The sequence below is a fragment of the Typopeltis vanoorti genome, chromosome 8, assembly GCF_054136105.1.
Source record: "Typopeltis vanoorti isolate ZY-2024b chromosome 8, IOZ_Tvanoo_1.0, whole genome shotgun sequence".
Lineage (NCBI taxonomy): Eukaryota > Metazoa > Arthropoda > Arachnida > Uropygi > Thelyphonidae > Typopeltis > Typopeltis vanoorti.
The window spans coordinates 147,849,029-147,868,864 of record NC_143556.1 but is presented as its reverse complement, the minus strand read 5'-3'; the positions used below and the strand labels follow the sequence as shown (position 1 = coordinate 147,868,864).

General features: G+C 37.3%; 1 protein-coding gene across 2 annotated transcripts in view; it reads right to left on the bottom strand.

Moving 5' to 3' along the window:
• LOC150104416 (solute carrier family 2, facilitated glucose transporter member 1-like) overlaps positions 1–19,836 on the bottom strand; it is a 454,614-nt gene that overhangs the window by 296,170 nt on the left and 138,608 nt on the right. For both annotated transcript variants that reach the window (XM_090396366.1, XM_090396365.1), the window contains exon 4: positions 19,496–19,666. In XM_090396366.1, the coding sequence (XP_090252492.1) occupies positions 19,496–19,666 (171 nt within the window). The remainder of the gene's footprint in view (positions 1–19,495; positions 19,667–19,836) is intronic.

Below are 19,836 nucleotides of genomic sequence, written 5' to 3'. Positions count from 1 at the left end.
TAATGCTAGGACTGGTACGAGGTCTGGAGGTACAGGAGGAGAGTGTGTTTCAGATACTGAGTACTCTGGATGTCAGTAAAGCTGTGGGACTGGATGGTATTTCGCCACGAGTTTTGAGAGAATGTGCTAGGGAATTGACAATACCTTTAACGTGGCTTTTCAATGAAAGTCTGGCTTTGGCAAAGGTGCCCAGGGAATGGAAGGAAGGTAAGATAGTGCCATTGCATAAGGGTGGTAACAGTCTGGAAGTGTCTAATTATAGGCCAGTCTGTGTGTCATCAGTAGTTATTAAGATCTTGGAGAAAGTAGTGAGGGACCGTGTACAGCATTGGGCAGATGAGGGTAATGTTATCTGTGAGAATCAACATGGATTTGTGAAAGGACGCTCTTGTTTTAGCAATATGCTAGCCTTTTATAATAAAGTTACAAGAGCATTAGATGAGGGAAAGGCATATACTGCAATTTTCTTAGACTTGGCGAAGGCATTTGACAGGGTGCCACATGATAAGCTGATATTTAAGTTGCAGCACATGGGTCTGGATGTCAGATTGGTCAACTGGATTCAGGATTGGCTGTCTGATAGGTATCAGAGAGTTGTGTATGGTGGAGCAGTTTCCAGGAGGCAGAGGGTTACAAGTGGGGTCCCACAGGGCTCAGTACTAGGACCTATATTGTTTAACCTTTATATCAATGACATAGCCAGTGGATTGCAGGGGGATATTCAGTTGTTTGCGGATGATGCGAAGCTGGGAAGGATTATTAGTAATAGTGCAGATGTGGTAGCCCTGCAAGAGGATTTAAATAAGCTAGATAGATGGGCAAATGAATGGGGGTTTCAGTTTAATGCAGCAAAATGTAAGGTCTTGAGGTTTGGGAAACATCGATGGGATGCTGCATACTCTATGGGAGGAGTTATACTGGAGGAAGTAGGGGAGACAAGAGATCTGGGGTTGATGATTGATAGAAACCTGAAGTTTAGGGGACATATTGCAAAGGTGGTGAAGGTAACACAGAGGATTGCTGCTATTATGAGAAGGACACTGACCTGCAGAGATAAGAGGGTTATCATTCCGTTGTATAAGTCTCTGATCAGACCACACTTGGACTATTGTTCTCAGATTTGGTCCCCAGGATTTGAAGGAGATAATTAACTGTGGAAAGGATACAAAGACGGATGACAAAGATGGTTTCAGGACTGTACAAGGATAGTTATGAGGATCGGCTGAGAGAATGTGGACTGCAGAGTTTGGTGGATAGAAGAAGGAGAGGTGATATGATTGAGACTTTTAAACTGTTGAGAGGTGGTTACAGGGTTGACACTGGGGAGTTCTTTCACTTGGTTGATCAGCGGGAAGGAGTGATGACAAGAGGCCATCCCTGGACGTTACGAAAGGAAACTGTGAGCAAGAGGGTAAGGAGTGGTTTCTTTGTGTGGAGGGTGGTTGAGCCGTGGAATGCATTGCCTGATGGAGTGGTGGGAGCGAGAACGGTCAGTGGGTTTAAGGAGTGGTATGATAAACTTTGTGTTTCTCAGGGGGGGACCTCCCCTCGATGAGTCTTGACAGACTTTATGTCTTAGAAAGGACCTCCCTGAAGTAATGGAAAGCAGTTTACAAGAAGCAGGTTATACAATTGCTTCCTCACAGATTGAATACCTCATCGGGTTCATCCGAATTTAACACATAAATGTACGAGGATTCCATAGTCAAATTAAACAAGAAACTATATGTACGCGTGGATAGGCTTATGTGTTCATCAGACATGTTATGATACGTTTCACGGTATAGAAGAACACAGATGGTTAAGAAAATAACTATTTATTAACTTAAAAGCTAATATTTCGCTGGTCTTATATCCAGCATCTTCAGAGCACACAACACAAAGTTTGTTACAAAGGCAAGACAACCACAATCCGGTGTAACAGTGGGGACAGTATAAGTGATTGCACTGTGCAACACAAGACTCAAGTCCTAATATGGTGCCATCTAGGTTAAAAAAAAAAAAAAAAAATCAAAGTTTTGAAATAGTAGTCCAAATGATGAAAAATAAAAGTAATAAATATTAATTTGGTCTTAGGATGACTGTCTCCAAAATCTTTGGTAGATTTATACAGCCATACTTGTTAAGGTTTGGGGTATGTTTCAAGGCTTCTGTTGATTCCAGGAACAACCTCTCTGACTTGTAGAAGCTTCTGTGCAATACTTTTGTTTCTTTCCAATTGATCCTGTGTGCAGGGATATCTAGAGCATGGTCTGCCAGACCCGACTTACCATAGCGAAAGTGTCGGATATATTTTTTGTGTTCACTGAGGCGGATGTCCACATTTCTTCCTGTCTGTCCGTAGTAGGCTTGATGGCAAGAACAGGGCACTTCATAGACACCAGGATGTGATAAAGGAGTGCATTTGTCCTTGGGTGAACGGATGAGAGTTGCTAATTTTTTATAAGGTTTAAATACTGTGCGTAATTGGTGTTTGTTAAGCATCCTAGATATCTTTTCAGATGTGCCTTTAATGTATGGGATGGTGATTGTTTTGTTGTAGTCTTCTGTGGTAGATAGAGGGGATTTATGGATAGCATTTAGTATGTTATCTATTTTACGGGGATTATAACCATTGTTTAAGAAGGTTTGACGTAGGTGAGAAAGTGCAGCAGTGAAAGCACTGTCATTGGAACAGATTGCTCTAGCTCTATGGGTTAGTGTTTTTAAGATACCATATTGTTGAGAAGGGTGATGGTGTGATTGTTTGTGTAAGTATCTCCCTGTATGTGTGGGTTTTCTGTAAACAGAAAATGATAAGGAACCTTCTGGAAGACGTGTGATCAGTGTGTCCAAGAAAGGCAGGCAGTCATTGGCTTCTAGTTCCATTGTAAAGTGGATTTTAGGATGCTGGCTATTTAGGTGCATTAAAAATGTATTCAATGTGTCTGGGCCATGTGGCCAAATGGCAAACACATCATCAACATAGCGTAGCTAGAGGCTAGGTTTGAGAGTGGCTGTGTTGATAGCTAATTTTTCCAGATGTTCTATGTAGAAGTTGGCTAAGGGGGGAGAAAGAGGTGAACCCATAGCTGTCCCATCTAACTGTTTGTATATTTTTTTTTTTCCCTTTCCATGTAAAATAACCTGCCTGTACTGTGAATTTAAATAGCTGGGATATATCTGGGGGAAATTGTGAATTTAGTAAGTTAAGTGTTTCAATCAGTGGTACATTAGTGAATAATGAGGTGATATCAAAACTCACCATTAGGTCTGAACTATTTAAGGTGTGGTTTTCTAAAATACTTTTTAGGTGGGTAGAATTTTTAACAAAAGAGGGAGAATTGTTTGTGTGAGTGGTTAGTAATTTTGCTAAATGTTTGGCTAGTTTATATGTAGGACTGTTTATACTATCTACAATAGGACGTAAAGGTGTACCTTGTTTGTGTATTTTTGGAGCGCCATATATTCTAGGTGCTTTAACGTGTATGGGTTTGAGTTTTTTGACAATTTCTTTAGGCCAGGAAGTGATTTTGTTCAGTAACTTGCACACCTTATTCTTTTGTGAGTTGATGGGATCTCGATCTATGATTTGATATGTCGACCGGTCTTGGAGCAGTGCATGCATTTTGCGGCGTTTCCTTTGTCTGATTTGGTTATTGTAATGTGGTTATTATTGCGTAGTTCTTTTAGAGCTATTATTTCTTTATGCGGGATATTAATTTTAAAATATATATAAAAAATTTAAAAAATTAAATAAATAAATATATTTAAAAAAATTATAATTAATAAATAAAATAAATAAAAAACTACAATAAACTCTGCTAAAGTCTCATATACCAAGATTTTTCTGGATTTGTACTAAGATTTTTCTGGATTTTTCAGATTGTTATACTATGATTTTCTTCAGGACTTGTACAGTTCAAGTTGCTATGAAATGTTAAGCGAAAAAAAAAAAGAAGCCTTTTTGAAAAGATGTAGAGACAGCAACTTAATACCCAACTGCATTAAACTAAAGAAGTTTAAATCAGCTAAAGCGCTCCATATCTATGACCAGTTGGAAAAAGCTTTGTTAAGAGAAAAGATCCACGAGGCACGAGAAAACCTAGCATCTACTCAAGCCAAAAGTTCTACAACTTAAATTAGAGCTATCCGACTATATTAATCCAGAAATTTGGGATATTTTAGACACACACTCAATGAATTGCCAACTCGGCCAAACACCTATTACTGAAAAACAAGGAAAAATTAATAATGTAGTTTCAAGCACTAGAACAACACGAAAGCAGAAGACAATCAGGATGTCATAACGAAAGAAGCAGCCAATCACCCACAAACGAAGCTAGGAGCAACCAACCACCATCAGACCACGGCTTGGTTATCAACCAATCAAACTACAATCTCACCCAAGGTGAACTCTCACTGCTGGAAAAGGGTCTAAACTATGCCACTGCACCAAGGCCAGTCAACAAACTTGATATCATTTATCATATCGAGAGAGATTTAAGATCCCTCCCCACCAACCAAGCTGATAAAATATGCATGGAAACATCCTGTATACTAAATTCAAACAAAAAACTAAGCAGCAACCTAAACAAAACGGAAAAATTGGTACTTAAATCCCTAAAAAATAACCAGGACATTATAATCACAAAAGCAGATAAAGGGAATGCCACTGTCGTTTTAGACCAGACAACTTACATAGAGAAAATGAACCACTGGGTATCGGACCACAACACCTACCAAATGGTAAACTACAACCCCACGAAACTTATTAAAAAGAAAACAACTGAATTAATTACATCCGTTAACACATGGCTGGAAAGAAACAACAAAAAAAAACTAATACCTCATTATGCCCATGTGCCCAGAATTTATGGCCTGCCAAAAATAAACAAAACAGACACACCACTACATCAGATTGTTAAAGGAATCGACAGCTCAAATTACCACTTAGCCAAAAAATTTACGGCCACACTCAAGGAATTAGTAGGTCAGTCCCCTTCCTACATAAAAAATACACAACATTTCATAAACAAAATTAAAAACATTACACTCAACGACCAAAATTTATTAGTCAGCTTTGATATAACTTCCCTTTTCACCAATGTCCTGATCAATGATACTATCTTACTCCTACAGAACATATTTCCACACGACATCACGGCCCGCTTTGCCCATGTACTCCGCTCCGGATATTTCGTGTGGCAAAACAATTTTTACCTTCATAAAGAGGGTACAGCCATGGGCTCACCATTCCCCCCCCCCAATTGCTTACTTTTATATGGAAGACTTTGAGCAACGAGCACAAAATTTGGCTCAGATAGATAGATACATTGACGATATTTTTCGCCATTTGGCCCCATGGCCAAGAAGCACAAAATACATTCCTTAGCCACCTGAAAAAACAACACAAACGTACCCAATTCACCATTGAAATAGAAAAAAACAACTCTCTTCTGTGCCTAGACACACTCGTCATGTCTTCCCTCAGGCTGTCTCTCTCCTTCTCAGTCTACCGCAAACCTACACACACACACACACACACACACAGGCCAGTACATACACAAAAATTCTTATCACCACCCAACCCAAATACTAGGTGTCATAAGCACCCTTAAATACAGAATTCAAACTATTTGTTCAAATGAACAAGCTCTAAATAGGAATACAAGGTCATCAACCATACATTTATAAAAAAATGGATACAGTAAAAAAACTATTCACAAGATCCTCCACAGAGATTAAAAAAATCCAGAGATTAAAAACAAAAAAGATTTCAAGAATGCTATTGCCATACCTTATGTTAGAGGCATTTCCAAAAAAATAGACAGAACACTACACAAAAATACAACCTTAAAACCGCCTTTAAACCCCCGACAAAATTAAGACACCTACTCAGTTCTTTCAAAGATCCTCTTCCACACCTAGCCCACCCAGGGGTATACAAAATACAATGCATGCATAACCTACCATACATAGGGGAAACAGGGCAAACCATCCCAATTAGGAAGGACGAACACAAACGACACATTAAATACCTCTATTTTGGAAAAACTGACCATTCTGACCATGCACTCGAGACGTACCACAGAATTGACTGGAAAAATACCAAGTCCCTACACCGCACCAAAACCTGGTTTTAGAGGAAATTCAAAGAAGCGTGTGAAATGCTCAAACATAACCCAAATCTGAACAAAAATGATGGCCTAACCATTCCAAGAATGTGGAAGACCCATCTGCAAGCTTTTTAGCAACCAGAACAAACAAAAGAAAAATCGCACTACAAGAAGACTTTGTGAAGTTCTCCCCTGCCCCTTTAACATTCAATAGCAACTTGAACTGTACAAGTCCTGAAGAAAATCATAGTATAACAATCTGAACTGTACAAATCCAGAAAAATCTTAGTACATGAGGACTTTAGCAAAGTTTATTGTAGTTTTTTATTTATTTTATTTATTAATTATAATTTTTTTTAAAAAATTATTTATTTATTATTTAATTTATTTTTTTTATTTTAATTTTTTAATATATATATGTTTTTTTTTTATTTTTATTTTATTTTATTTTATTTAATTATCGCAAGAGATCAGGCTAAGAAAAAGATTAATTAACAGCGTAGATTTAATTTACGAGTAGAGTGCAAGAGCATGTAGCTTGGTTCCCTATACACATGTATCCATCTGATGATGACCTCAATACAGGGGTCGAAACATCAAGTTTTATTTTATTAATAATTAGCAAAATAATCATTTCAACATGTGTGTTTTGTGTTCCTAAATTCATAAATATGAATGCTGATCACCATGTAACCTTAAAAGAAAAAAAAAAACATGAATTTGAAAACCAGCAATATGACATCAAAATGCTTTATAATATTGTATGGTGGAAATTTTACTGTTCAGTCAGACGTTTTTTTGTATTTAGAAAGAAGCATTCTAGGAGATATCAAATTTATTACTAGAATGGTGTAGACTACCCACATTATGCAATATTCACCGTGGGAAGATAAAATTCTGTCTATTCTTGCTATGAGAGGTTTTTTAAATAGTTCCATCCTCTTAATTCAATGTAGTCTTATAGTCAATTGCAGGGATGACTGGAGAGCAATCCCAAGCAGAGAAGGCCAACTCAAGGTGGTTAACCCAAACAGGGCTAACCACCTGGGTATCAGTCATCTTTGCACTTTAGTTTCAATTGGTCTTTTGGTTGTTCATCTATATGAGATTAGTGAAAAGGAAAACTTAGCCTTTGGCTATATGATGATATAAAAGAGCTGAGGCCTTTTCTCTATCTCTCATGCTATCTGTGTCTTTTTTTCTCCAAATACTATCAGGCTCTCTTGCACCTTTGTACTAACTACTCTAGGTCTATGATGAGCAATTCATTACTTTTTCACCTCAATAAAGGTTGAAACTGGTCTGGGTAGTGACCCTTCCCATAATGCATTACAAATACCCATAAGGATATGTATTTTGCATTATGGGATACTAAGGCAAGTGATGTGAATTTATTAGCTTCTATAGATGGTACATTGCTCCCTTCAATTGGAATAGGCCTAAGTTTGATTCTCATCGTGACAGGAGAAATCTTTATCTGGACGATTTCAATCGAAGGTGAGTTAGCCGATCTCATACGGAGGTATCAGGGTTTTATTCCCGGAAACTCGGGTTTTTCATCCTGCAAAACAGACAAATCGGCCTTTCAGAACACACGCAATTTACAGACAAAAAATACTAGTGGTGGTGGAGTTGGGCAGTAGATGGCATTGATTCGCAGTAGAGGTTTGGTGTAGTGGTTGTGACAGGTGTAGGTGTCCTCCCACGATGAGTCTTCGGACTCCTTGGAGGTGTCAGGAATAATAATAATAATAATAATATATAAGAGTTGCCCCATCCTGAAAATACTTCAGGTGTTTGCTTACACTTGGATAAAGGATTAAACCAAGTATATAATTTCTTGGTATCTTTAATTTATGGTATAACCAAGTGAAAAAACTTCCAACAATTTTTCATAGAATGGTAGAAGGAGACAGAATAAGTGGACATAAATAAAAGGTGTAGAAGGAGGGTGTGAGTAGGAACATAAGTAGTGGGTTCTTTGCATGGAGAGCAGTTGGTAAGAGGAATGTGTTGCCTGACACTGTGGTGAATGCTGATACAGTGAATGAGTTTAAAGTCCAGTTTGAAGGGATTTATCTGTAACAATGTTTGTCTCCATGAACAGTTTTAACTCCATGGATGTTTGGTGTTAATAATAATAATAAGACCAAAACTATGGAAATATGCAGGAACATACAAAACTTCAGCTGCATTCTCAATGAAGAACCTATAGAACAAGTAAAATATTTCAGCTATTTACCTCATGATGGACCATGCCTTATTTCATGTAATATACGTCTGTTACATTATCTGTAGAGTGGTCCCTACTCTTTTTTCTTTCTTTCTGCCCCTTTCCTCAATATTATTAGAGTATTCAAGGGCTAGGGGTGAATCTTTCCTATTTTACTATATTTTTTCTCCTCATGTAGTGATAGTCTGCTTTCTCTCCCAGCTATTTGACTTGCCTAGTAAACTGAATCCCGAGACATTCAGTCAGTGTGGAAGGCTTGATAAAATACTCCCTTTAGACAAGAATTTGAGAATTGAAGGTCATAGTAGTCAGGGCCAAAATGGACATGTCATCTCAAACATGATATCTACTTCTAAGACTAATAATAGAACTGACTCAAACCAAAATTGGAGGTAATTTCTAGGTAGTACATAGGTGAAAAACTCCCTGATAAGGAAAATAAATTAAATATCATTAAATTGGCATGGTCCATCATGAGGTAAATAGCTGATATATTTCACTTGTTCTATAGGTTCTTCATTGAGAATGCAGCTGAAGTTTTGTATGTTCCTGCCTATTTTCATAGGTTTGGTCTTATTATTATTAACACCAAACATCCATGTTGTTAAACTCATCGTGGAGGCAAACACTGTACTATACGGTACTTATAATGTCAGAACTTTGAGAGAAGAAGAAAAGCTGTGTAAATAACTAGCAAAAATAAATTGTGATGTTCTTGGACTTTCTAAAACAAGAATTGAAAAAAAAATATAAAAAAAAAATGAAAGAAGTACCATATTTGCCAGTGTATAAGATGCACCCACCCCCCGTTTTGTACACATTTTTTAGGAAAAAAAGATTTTTTTTTTAGATCTCTTCCTGATTCTGCAGGTTCTTATCATTTTCTCAGTTGAGGGGGGGGAGGAATGCCTCTCTGCAGCCCTGTTTCCATGTTCTTTAGCATACGCAATCATACGTAGCTTGTATGCAATATTGTAGCAATGCCAACGTTTTTCAGCCATAATTTGGCAAGAAAGTTAGAGAAAATTTAATGGCAGAAATTTATCACCATTCACAACTGTGACAACAATTGAAAAGTCTAAACAAACAGGAACACAGCTGTAATCATCGATGACAGTAGATGCGCATTGACTAGAACTCTACATAACTGGAATGCTCTCACACAAACCCAAGGAAGCAAGAAAGAAATCGCGTAACTCGGAACAGAGAAAATTTCCAGAAATATAAGTAATAAAAAACCGAGTATCGACGTATAAGACGCACCCTGTTTTTCAGACCTATTTTCAAAGAAAAAAAGTGTGTGTTATACGCTGGAAAATACAGTAATTATATTTTACATACTGCTGGAAGAGATTATAGTCAAGTAGTTGGAATTATGGCCATAAAAGTGAAAAATAACATTCTTTACTTTAAACCAGTCTCCTAGAGAGTTACAACTCTTAGATTGAAAATCAATAGGCAGTGTGATTTAAGTATAATACAAATATATATGCACCCGCCTCCAGTCATTCAGATGAAGAAATTACTTTCTATGAGGATCTCTATAATGATCTCTAGATCATTAGAAAATTGTAATGGGCAACTTTAACTGCAAACTGAGCAGGAAACAATGAGGAGAAAGTGTTTTAGGTGTGCAAGGTACAGGACAAAGAATTAAGAGAGGAAAAAGACTTTTGAATTTGAAGAAAGTGAGAGATTATATATACATTGCTTGAAAAGAAGTCAATGGATACCCCTCCCCCATGGGCAATATGCATCATATCATATGACAAGTAGAGTGTTTGTTGCCTGTATAAACTGAAAGAATATGATGACCCAAAGTCAGCGCAACTGTGTCCAGCTGAAATGGCTGCAAGAAGGGGAACTGATGGAGTTTGAAAGAGGTTTAGTGATAAAATACTAAGTTGCAGGCCTATCTATTCAGCAAATTGTTGATGAATTGGGCTATCCCAGGTAAACAATCAGTGATACACTATTAAGATGAAAGCACAGGGAGTCATCTGCAAGTGCTATACACAATCTCTTACCAGAATGCATAATCCAAACAATGAAATTTGGAGGTGGGGTATGATAGTATGATCCGGTTTTTTTCTGGTGTGGCCTCAGACATCTGTTTGTAGTGCCACAAACACTGAACTCCAAGAGGTATCTGGATAATGCAATGCTTCCTATTTTGAGGCATTTTTATGAAAATGACCATGTCATAAGGCTGCTGCTGTAACCGAGTGGTTTCTGGATATGAACACCACCAAACTTGATTGGTCTCCACAGAGCCCTGATCTGAACCCTAGTGAATATCTGTGGGATCAAATGGAGCATTGGGTGAGGTCAGGGGATGTCCACCCCATAATAATCCAGGACCTCATTACATGCCTACAGGAAGAATGTTCCAAAATTCCCACTGATCACTATTGTACACTTGTGGAAAGTATGCCCTGTAGAAATGCTGTCATCGCAGCAAAAGGAGGTTCTACATCACATTAAGGTGGGTGCCACGGCTGTTTGTTCCTCACACTATGGTGTCTGTTGACTTCTTTCCAAGCAGTGTATATAGGAAATATATTCTTTAAAAATTGGACTAAACAGAAATGGACATGGACCTGGAGATCATCAAATCGAGAAGTTTTTAATGAAATTGATCATGGGAAACAACATGTAAATACTAGAAGCTGTATCTGTTATCGACTGGTTCAATTATGATAGTGATCATAGGATAGTGAGAGAAAAGATAAAAATAAACATCAAGAGGGAGAAATTGAAATTATTAATGAAAAAAACCAATACTAGAAGGTGAACATATAATAAATTATAAAGAAATAGTTGAGGACATAATGGAAGGACAGTTGAAGCAAAAAAAAAAAGTATGAATGAATCATGCTTATCTGATAGAATGGACAAGATGGCTTCAACAATAAAAGAAGTTACTAAAAGTGTAATAAAATCATCACTAGCAAATAGAACTAGAGAAAAATTTACTTTATGGATACTTGATCTAATCAAAAAATAGAAGAATTAAGGGAAAGAAGACACAGAAGTAACAAAGATAATACAGAAAATATGAAATGCAAAAGTTCTTTAGAAATGAAATCAAAAATGACATTACAAGATATAATTTAAGAACAACTCAAAACATATTAGAAAACAAACAATCTTAGAAAATGATTAAACGAGGGTTACATGGAAGGAAAAAAATGAATTCAAAAATTGAAATATAAACAAGGAGCAGTACAATAGAGAAGAAATAATGAAAATATAAGGTATATTCCAAAAGTTTCCTGCCTGATACAAAATTTGCACCAATTTTAAAATGGTGTGCATGACAGATAACACCATCTATGGGGAGTTTAGTGTACCAGTTTCAACAGTTACATACATCATTCAGTTGGAGGCACTCATTTGACTAACACATGGCATGCTAAGTGGCTGTAATGTTAAAAATTGAGTATACCTACACTGTGATAGTTTCTCCAAGTGCTATCAAACAGCAATTAGATGGTGTTTATGGGGAAGCTGCTCCTTTATATTCCACCATGAAGGAATGGGCTAAACAGTTTCACCTAGGAAGAGAGAACATCGAAGATAATCCTTGCGATGGTCGGCCTGTGGAAGTGATGACTGAGAAATATGTCTCTCTTGCTGAGGAGGAACTGCTCAATGACAGATAAAAAATAATTTTGAAATTACAAATTCGTTTTTTCATTGTTAGGCTGAGAACTTTTCAGACCACCCTCATATTTGAAAGATACTCTCTTCTTGTACTCCTAAACTTTGAACATGCCCTATACCTCTAGCATTAAAATCTACCTCTCTAAGATGAAATCCCAAATCTCTAGAAAACCCAATAAAGTGTTTATTGAACAACTTCACAACGTCCTTTTCATCAGTCACTCTACTCCCATTTTTCTCAAACAATGTCATTCTTCCACAATAATTTCTCCTCCTACTGACCACATAATGAAAAATTCCTTGGGATTTTCTTTGGATCTCAGGGCCAATCTTTTCACATATTCCAGTTTTACCTTCCTTACCAAACCAGTCACTCTCCTAGTTTGAGTCTTATATTCTTCATGCTTTGCTCTCCACTCCTCTCCTTATATCTTTTCTATAACCTTTTTTTCATCTGCAGTTCCCATTTGATATTGTTTCTCACTTAATACCAAAGTGTGTTCTCTTTTGCAGTATACAAACTGCCATTTCTGCTAATAAATATTCCTTCGCTAGTTCTCAAGCACTTATGATATCTCACTCTTCTAATTTCTCCATCAACAACTGCCACAAGCAGATTTCTATGATTATTATAGACACTTTTCTTTAATACTCCTGCAAGTCTATTCATCTTCTAAGTAACAACATTGTTAATCTCTCTCTCTAACCAGGCACAGGTGCCATCTCAGTTATAATCAGATCTTCTGATACTATGAGCAAATTCAAAGCTCTTGAATCACATGTTGCCTAAGACATTTGTCCCTCAAGAATTATAGAAATTCTATTCCCTTACTATTACATGCAGTTTCCTCAACCCAGTTTATACTGCTATAGTTAAAATCTCCCATAACAATCATTCTTTTTGCACCAGTCAAGCTCTTCTGCTTAAACACCTCTTGTTCTTCGCCCTGCTCCATAGCTTATATCCCACCTCCCACCATCCCGCTATGTGCTCTCAAAACCATTAGTGCCACTGCTATTCAAATTTTCCACTCCGGGAGGACAAAATCACTTATTATAAGCAGTATTCCACCACTGTGTTTGCTCTTCCTATTCTGCCAAAAAATGATGTACCCTGCTGCTTCTATTCCTGTCAATATATTCCATCAAACATGTCTCAGTGATCCCAATAATCTTTGATCTGAAACACCAATTTATCTCCTTTATTCTAGATATGCCTGGAATTTGTATAAAGAATCATCAAGGCACTGTCACTGCCTTCTATACCTATTATTATCTCCTAGACTGCACTGGTTTCAGCATTACAAGATGTACTCATTGCACAATGGTATATTCATTTGGCTCTTCTCCCAAAAGACTTTCCTACAAGATACCATCCCTACTACCATCCATCCTGATAATTCTAGTTTCCCTGCATCAACACACTGACTTGTTTGGAGAACAACATCCTCTCCAGATACCTACATCCTTCCTCATTCAAATGCAAGCTGCCTCTAGCATATAGTTCCTTTCTGTCCTCAAATACCCTCCATGCATCCACATAATCCAAGCCTCTTTTTTTGACACATTCTGGCTTTCATACTATTCATTATTAACTCCCCAACCATGATGTCTATAGATGTCCAGCTAAATCTGGATAATCTAAATCACTTTCATCCACCTCAGCCAGTAGGGAGGTTAACGCTCTTCTACATAGCTCTGAATTATCTTATTTGGGTAAGCACTCAATATCTTCCCTCTCTCTGTTTTCTTCTGTACAACCTCAAACATGAATCTCATCTCTTGCCACCTGATTTGCACTGCCTCTTTAAGTCGTTTGTGCTGCCATCACAATTATCTCGGCCACTCTTTCATCTCACTTAATTGCTATAGTCACACTATCATTCCTCTGGAATTCTATCTTGCATACCATTGATCACCGAGACACTGTACATCTCACCTCTTACCACTCCATTTCTTCCTTACTCACATCCTTCAGTCTCTCTCCTCTAACGCTTTCTCTCATTGTACTCTTACCTGCCATCCCTCCTTTCGGCTTTTACTCGGTTGTTGTGATACATTTTAAAAACATAGATTTAATGACTAAAAACTGAGAAATTTAACAATCTAAAAAGGATACAAAACAGATCTGGTCATAGTGAAGCCCGTATTAATCCTGAAAAAGTTGTAGTGAACAAATCTTCTCATATGTTAATGGATGCGGAAATGGATATTCTTAGCAAAGGTCTCAATTTCATTCCCTCACAAAATTTATCCCTAAAGAATCTCTCCTTACAAAAATAGAAAAGGCAAGTTCACTCATTCCTAATCATTTGGCAAAACTTCTTCGTACTGAATCGATTCTCATCAGAAATAATGCTAAACCTCCAACAGATAATATTTCTCTGGCTGAAAGACAAACCCTAAAAAATCTAAAACAGAACAGTAACATTATTATTTTACCTGCGGATAAAGGCAATTCCACAGTCATCCTCAACTCCAAAGATTACCACAACAAAATGCTTTAATTACTTGGAGATAGTTTGACATATTCAGTTCTTCAGGAAGATCCTACAAGAGAATTACAAAACCGTACAAACAACTTGTTCAAGACTGCGAGTGAACTTCCTCATAATGTTCGTCTCTCTTTACGCTCTCTACATCCTCTTATCCCACGCATCTATGGAGTTCCCAAAATACATAAAGAAAACATCCCTCTTCATCCAATTGTAGAAGGAATTGACTCACCTACATATAAACTTTCAAAATATCTAACAAAGTACCTCAAGTGTTTCTCCAATAAATCTTCATCTTTCGTCAAAAACACCACAGATTTTGTTTCGCATATAAAAGATATTCCCATCAATGAAAATGACATTCTAGCAAGTTTTGACATTATATCTTTATTTACTAATGTTCCTACGGACGAGTGCTTACATTACTAAAGGACAAATTATCCAAAAAAATGTTTACTTTATTAAAACATTGCATTCATTCTGGTTACTTCAGATATCAGGACTCTGTTTACCAACAAAAACAAGGCCTGGCAATGGGCAATCCTTTGTCCCCAGTTCTAGCTAACATCTTCCTTGAAGATTTTGAAATGAAAGCCATATCTTCCTTCTCATTTAAACCAAAAGTTTGGAAACGATATGTTGATGATATATTCATTATTTGGAATCACGGGCACACATCTCTCACAGATTTTCTTCATCATCTAAACATCCAACATCCTAATATAAAATTTACTGCTGATCTAGAAAATAATAACTCCTTAGCTTTCCTGGATGTCATGCTTACACGATGCTCTGAAAGATTAAAAATCTCTATGTACAGAAAACCTACTCATACTAAAAGATATCTGTATAATCTTTCTCATCATTTTCCACCACAAAAACTTGGAACTATATCTACCTTAGGACACAGAGCACGCTTTCTCTTGAATGAACCAGATGAACTACAAAAAGAAATAAATCACCTCACTCTTATCTTTAAACAAAATGGATACTCTGAAAAAACGATTAAGAAATTTCTTCTGGATCTCCTAGGCAGTGCACAACAGAAACTATTAATTTTAAAGATAGCATCTCAATTCCATACATTAGCACAGTCTCTAAAAAATTAGCTACAATCCTTGAAAAATATAATATCAGGACGTTATTCACCACACTTCCTAAAATCCGTTCTCTAATCAGCCATCCAAAACCTACTCATCACAACCTAAAATATCCAGGTGTATATCTGTGGGATTGGATGGTATACCGGCACGGGTCTTGCATGAAGCGGCTAAGGAATTATCAGTGCCCTTGACCATGTTGTTTAATCTGAGTCTCGGGTCTGGCATAGTCCCGAAGGTGTGGAAAGAGGGGAAAATAATTTCACTGCATTAAGGAGGATCCAAGACTATGGTTGCAAATTACCGACCGATCAGCATATCAGGAGTCGTTGTCAAGGTCTTGGAGAAAGTAGTCAAGGGAAAAATACAGGAATGGATTGATGAAAATGAGATACTGTACAGAGGATAGCATGGCTTTGTGAAGGGTAGATCATGCCTCAGGAACTTGCTCAAGTTTTATAACAAGGTGACGGCTGAACTGGATAAGGGAAATGGGTTTACAGTGATACTGCTGGACATGGCAAAGGCGTTTGACAGGATACCACATGGAATTCTAATCCGTAAACTACAACATATGGGAATGGATATAGGGTTGGTGAGATGGATAGCTGGGTGGTTGATGGAGAGATATCAAAGAGTAGTTTATTCAGGAGTAGAGTCCAAAAGATGGCCTGTGACTAGTGGTGTGCCACAGGGTTCTGTTCTTGGACCACTGTAAGGGAAATGGGTTTACAGTGATACTGCTGGACATGGCAAAGGCGTTTGACAGGATACCACATGGAATTCTAATCCATAAACTACAACATATGGGAATGGATATAGGGTTGGTGAGATGGATTGCTGGGTGGTTGGTGGAGAGATATCAAAGAGTAGTTTATTCAGGAGTAGAGTCCAAAAGACGGCCTGTGACTAGTGGTGTGCCACAGGGTTCTGTTCTTGGACCACTGCTGTTTAATCTGTTCATTAACGATATAGGGAAGGGTCTAAGTGGGACAGTTCATTTGTTCGTTGATGATGCAAAGTTGGGTAGGGCGATTGTGAACGCAGATGTCAAAGTCTTGCAAGATGACTTAGATAGATTGGAGTTCTGGACTAAGGAGAATGGATGTCAATTTAATGTGACAAAATGTAAGGTTATGCATTTCGGAGTGAAAAGATTAGCAGCAGTATTCCACATTGGTGGAACTGTACTCCAAGAGATTGATGAGGCCAGGGAATTGGGAGTGTTGGTGGATAGGGAGATGAAGTTTAGGGGGAACATTGCGAAAGTAGCTAAATCAGCTCATCAAATCACTTGGTTGTTGAAAAATACCTAGACGAGCAGAGACAAGCAAGTTATTGTACCTCTGTATCGAGCCCTGATAAGACCTCATCTCGACTACTGTGCCCAGATTTGGTCACCTCGGTTCCTTCTTGATGGGGAGGAGGTGGAGAGGATCCAGAGGCGAGTGACTAAGATGATAGCAGGTCTATGGAATGAACCATATGAGAACAGGTTGAAGATTTGTGGGTTGCAGAAACTAGTTGATAGGCGGAAAAGGGGAGATATGATTGAGACATTCAAATTGCTAAAAGGATTCTATAGGATTAATTCAGAGGATATTTTTGAGATCAGGACTGGTGGTGGGAGAACTAGGGGACACCCATGGAAGCTGGGCAAGAGCGTGGTTAGCAGGGGTGTTAGAGCTGGGTTCTTTACTTTTAGAGTGGTAAATGAGTGGAATAAGCTGCCAGAGTCTGTTGTGGGTGCTATGACAGTGAGCGAGTTCAAGGCAAGGTATGATAGATACTGTGAGAATGTTGAACAGTTGTGTGAACATGATGTTTAGGGCCTTCCTCGATGAGTCTAAGGACTCCCTGGAGTAGCTCGTAGTAATAATAATAATAATAATAATAATAATAATATAAATTATGGTACGATTGCAATATCCCTTATTTTGGGCAAACTAACAAATCTATTGAACAACGTATAGAAGAGCATAAGAGAGAGAGACATCTCTTACAAAAGATCTCATGCAACTGCGTTGTCCAGTCATGTTCTTTTTTCAAATAATCCTAATGATGATCGACAAAGCCACTCCATTTGCTGGGATAGATCAGAAAACATCTTTCACTGTGATGATGAGTTTGAGAGGAAAATTGTAGAATCAAGAGAAATCCTGCTGAACCCTGTCCACTTAAACAACAATTTGAGTTATAACATCCCAGATAGCCATGCTGCAGTTATTCAATATTGGCGTTCACGTGAGCCTGCACACACATTTGCTATAAACAATGGCACGCCTGTTAGAACAACTTGAAAAAATACGTTTTTTATGTATCAATTATGTGTAGCAATTTTTACTGTAATTTCCAGTTTGTTTAGATACTTCAGTGTTTATTACTATTCTTTTCCTTTAAGAATACCTGAGGAAGGCTGTTATAAGCCGAAATTAGTCGTATTATTCTTATTAAAATCTTTATAAGTTATCTCGGTTTTTAGTCATTAAATCTATGTTTTTAATATACATACATATATATATATATATATATATATATATATATATATACTCTGGCTACTTTCAATATGAGAAGAAAATCTACAAACAAAATAAAGGATTGGCAATGGGAAGCCCCGTCTCCTATATTAGCTAACATCTTTTTTGAAGATTTCGAACAAAAGGCAATCTCCTCAGCTACTCTTAAACCAAAAATTTGGCTAAGATTTATAGATTACATATTTCTTATCTGGGACCATGGCACCGATAACCTTCAGTCTTTTTTAAATCATTTAAACAACTTCCACCAAGATATCAAATTAACAATGGAGGTTGAAGAAAATGGATCTCTTCCCTTCCTAGACGTAAGACTTACTAAGTCATCTGATTCTATAAAATATCAATCTTTAGAAAATCTACACAGACAGATAATACCTGCATGCATCCTCACATCGCTACCCTGCCCAGAAAGTGGGTATCATCTCAACCCTAGCACATCGTGCTAGATCTATACTGTCAGATGATGAAGATCTAAAAAATGAACTACAACATCTACAAAGAACCTTCACAAGTAATGGCTACTCATCGAAAACTATTAATAAGCATCTATACCACCGCCATCAAAACAACTCAGAAACACAAGACAATCCAAAAGGTTATATCTCCTTACCATATATCAGCTCGCTCTCCACAAAACTAAGAAGAATTTTAAGAAAGTTCAACATAAAAACCTGTTTCTCTACTCTTCCTAAACTAAGATCGATTTTAAGCAAATACAAACAAGCTCAAAACCATCTACAAATCCCAGGAGTGTACAAAATCATGTGCGACTGTGGGAAGCAATACTATGGCCAAACTGAAAAATCCATCCTCCTACATCTAGAAGAACACCAGAGAGACATTGCCTACAAAAGAACTAGAGCAAGTGCCCTGTCAAGCCATTTACTGTTTTCAGTAAACACAAATGATGAAGGCCGTCAACATGAGATAAACTGGACAACAACCTCAAACCTTCATATATGCCGTGATGAGGTGGAGCGCCGCATAGTCGAGTCTAAGGAAATTGTTATGGACCCTCATCACATAAATAATAACCTCAGCTATAATTTACTGGACTCTTTCAGCTCTGCTATCCGATATTGGCACACGTGTTAAATCAGACGCACACAGCTACTTAACAATAGAACTTCAACACGGACTGTAGCTACAGTTCAAAGCTAACTGATATTATAATAGTCATTTTATAGTGATACGATGTTTCTTATAGTGTTTACTTGCTTACCATGTTCTCACGCCTGAAGAAGACAGACAATCCGATGAAACATGTTGCGTTTTGAATAAATTTAATTGTTATTCTAGTCTCAGTTATAGTCAGTATATATAAATATGAATATATATATATATATATATATATATACTCACTTACCAAATAAATATGGCCAGTGTTCTTCTGTGCCTAACAACTGTGGCATACCCAATATATTTGATACAAGGATAGAAATAGTAATAACTAACTGGTAGATGGTTCCAACAGCTCCTCGTAAGTGAATGGGAGAAATTTCTGTTAAATACATGGGAGCTAGCCCTGCATTGAGCCCTGAAATTATGGCAATGTAGAACATTACAGAAATGATTTCTCACTTGATTACAAAGTAAATTTATCAAGTAATTATATTCTTATTTAATCCTTTATTCAATAGTTAGCAAACAAAGTATCTTCAGAACTAGGCTACTTGTATCTTGAGGCGTTTCCCTTCATATCAGTTG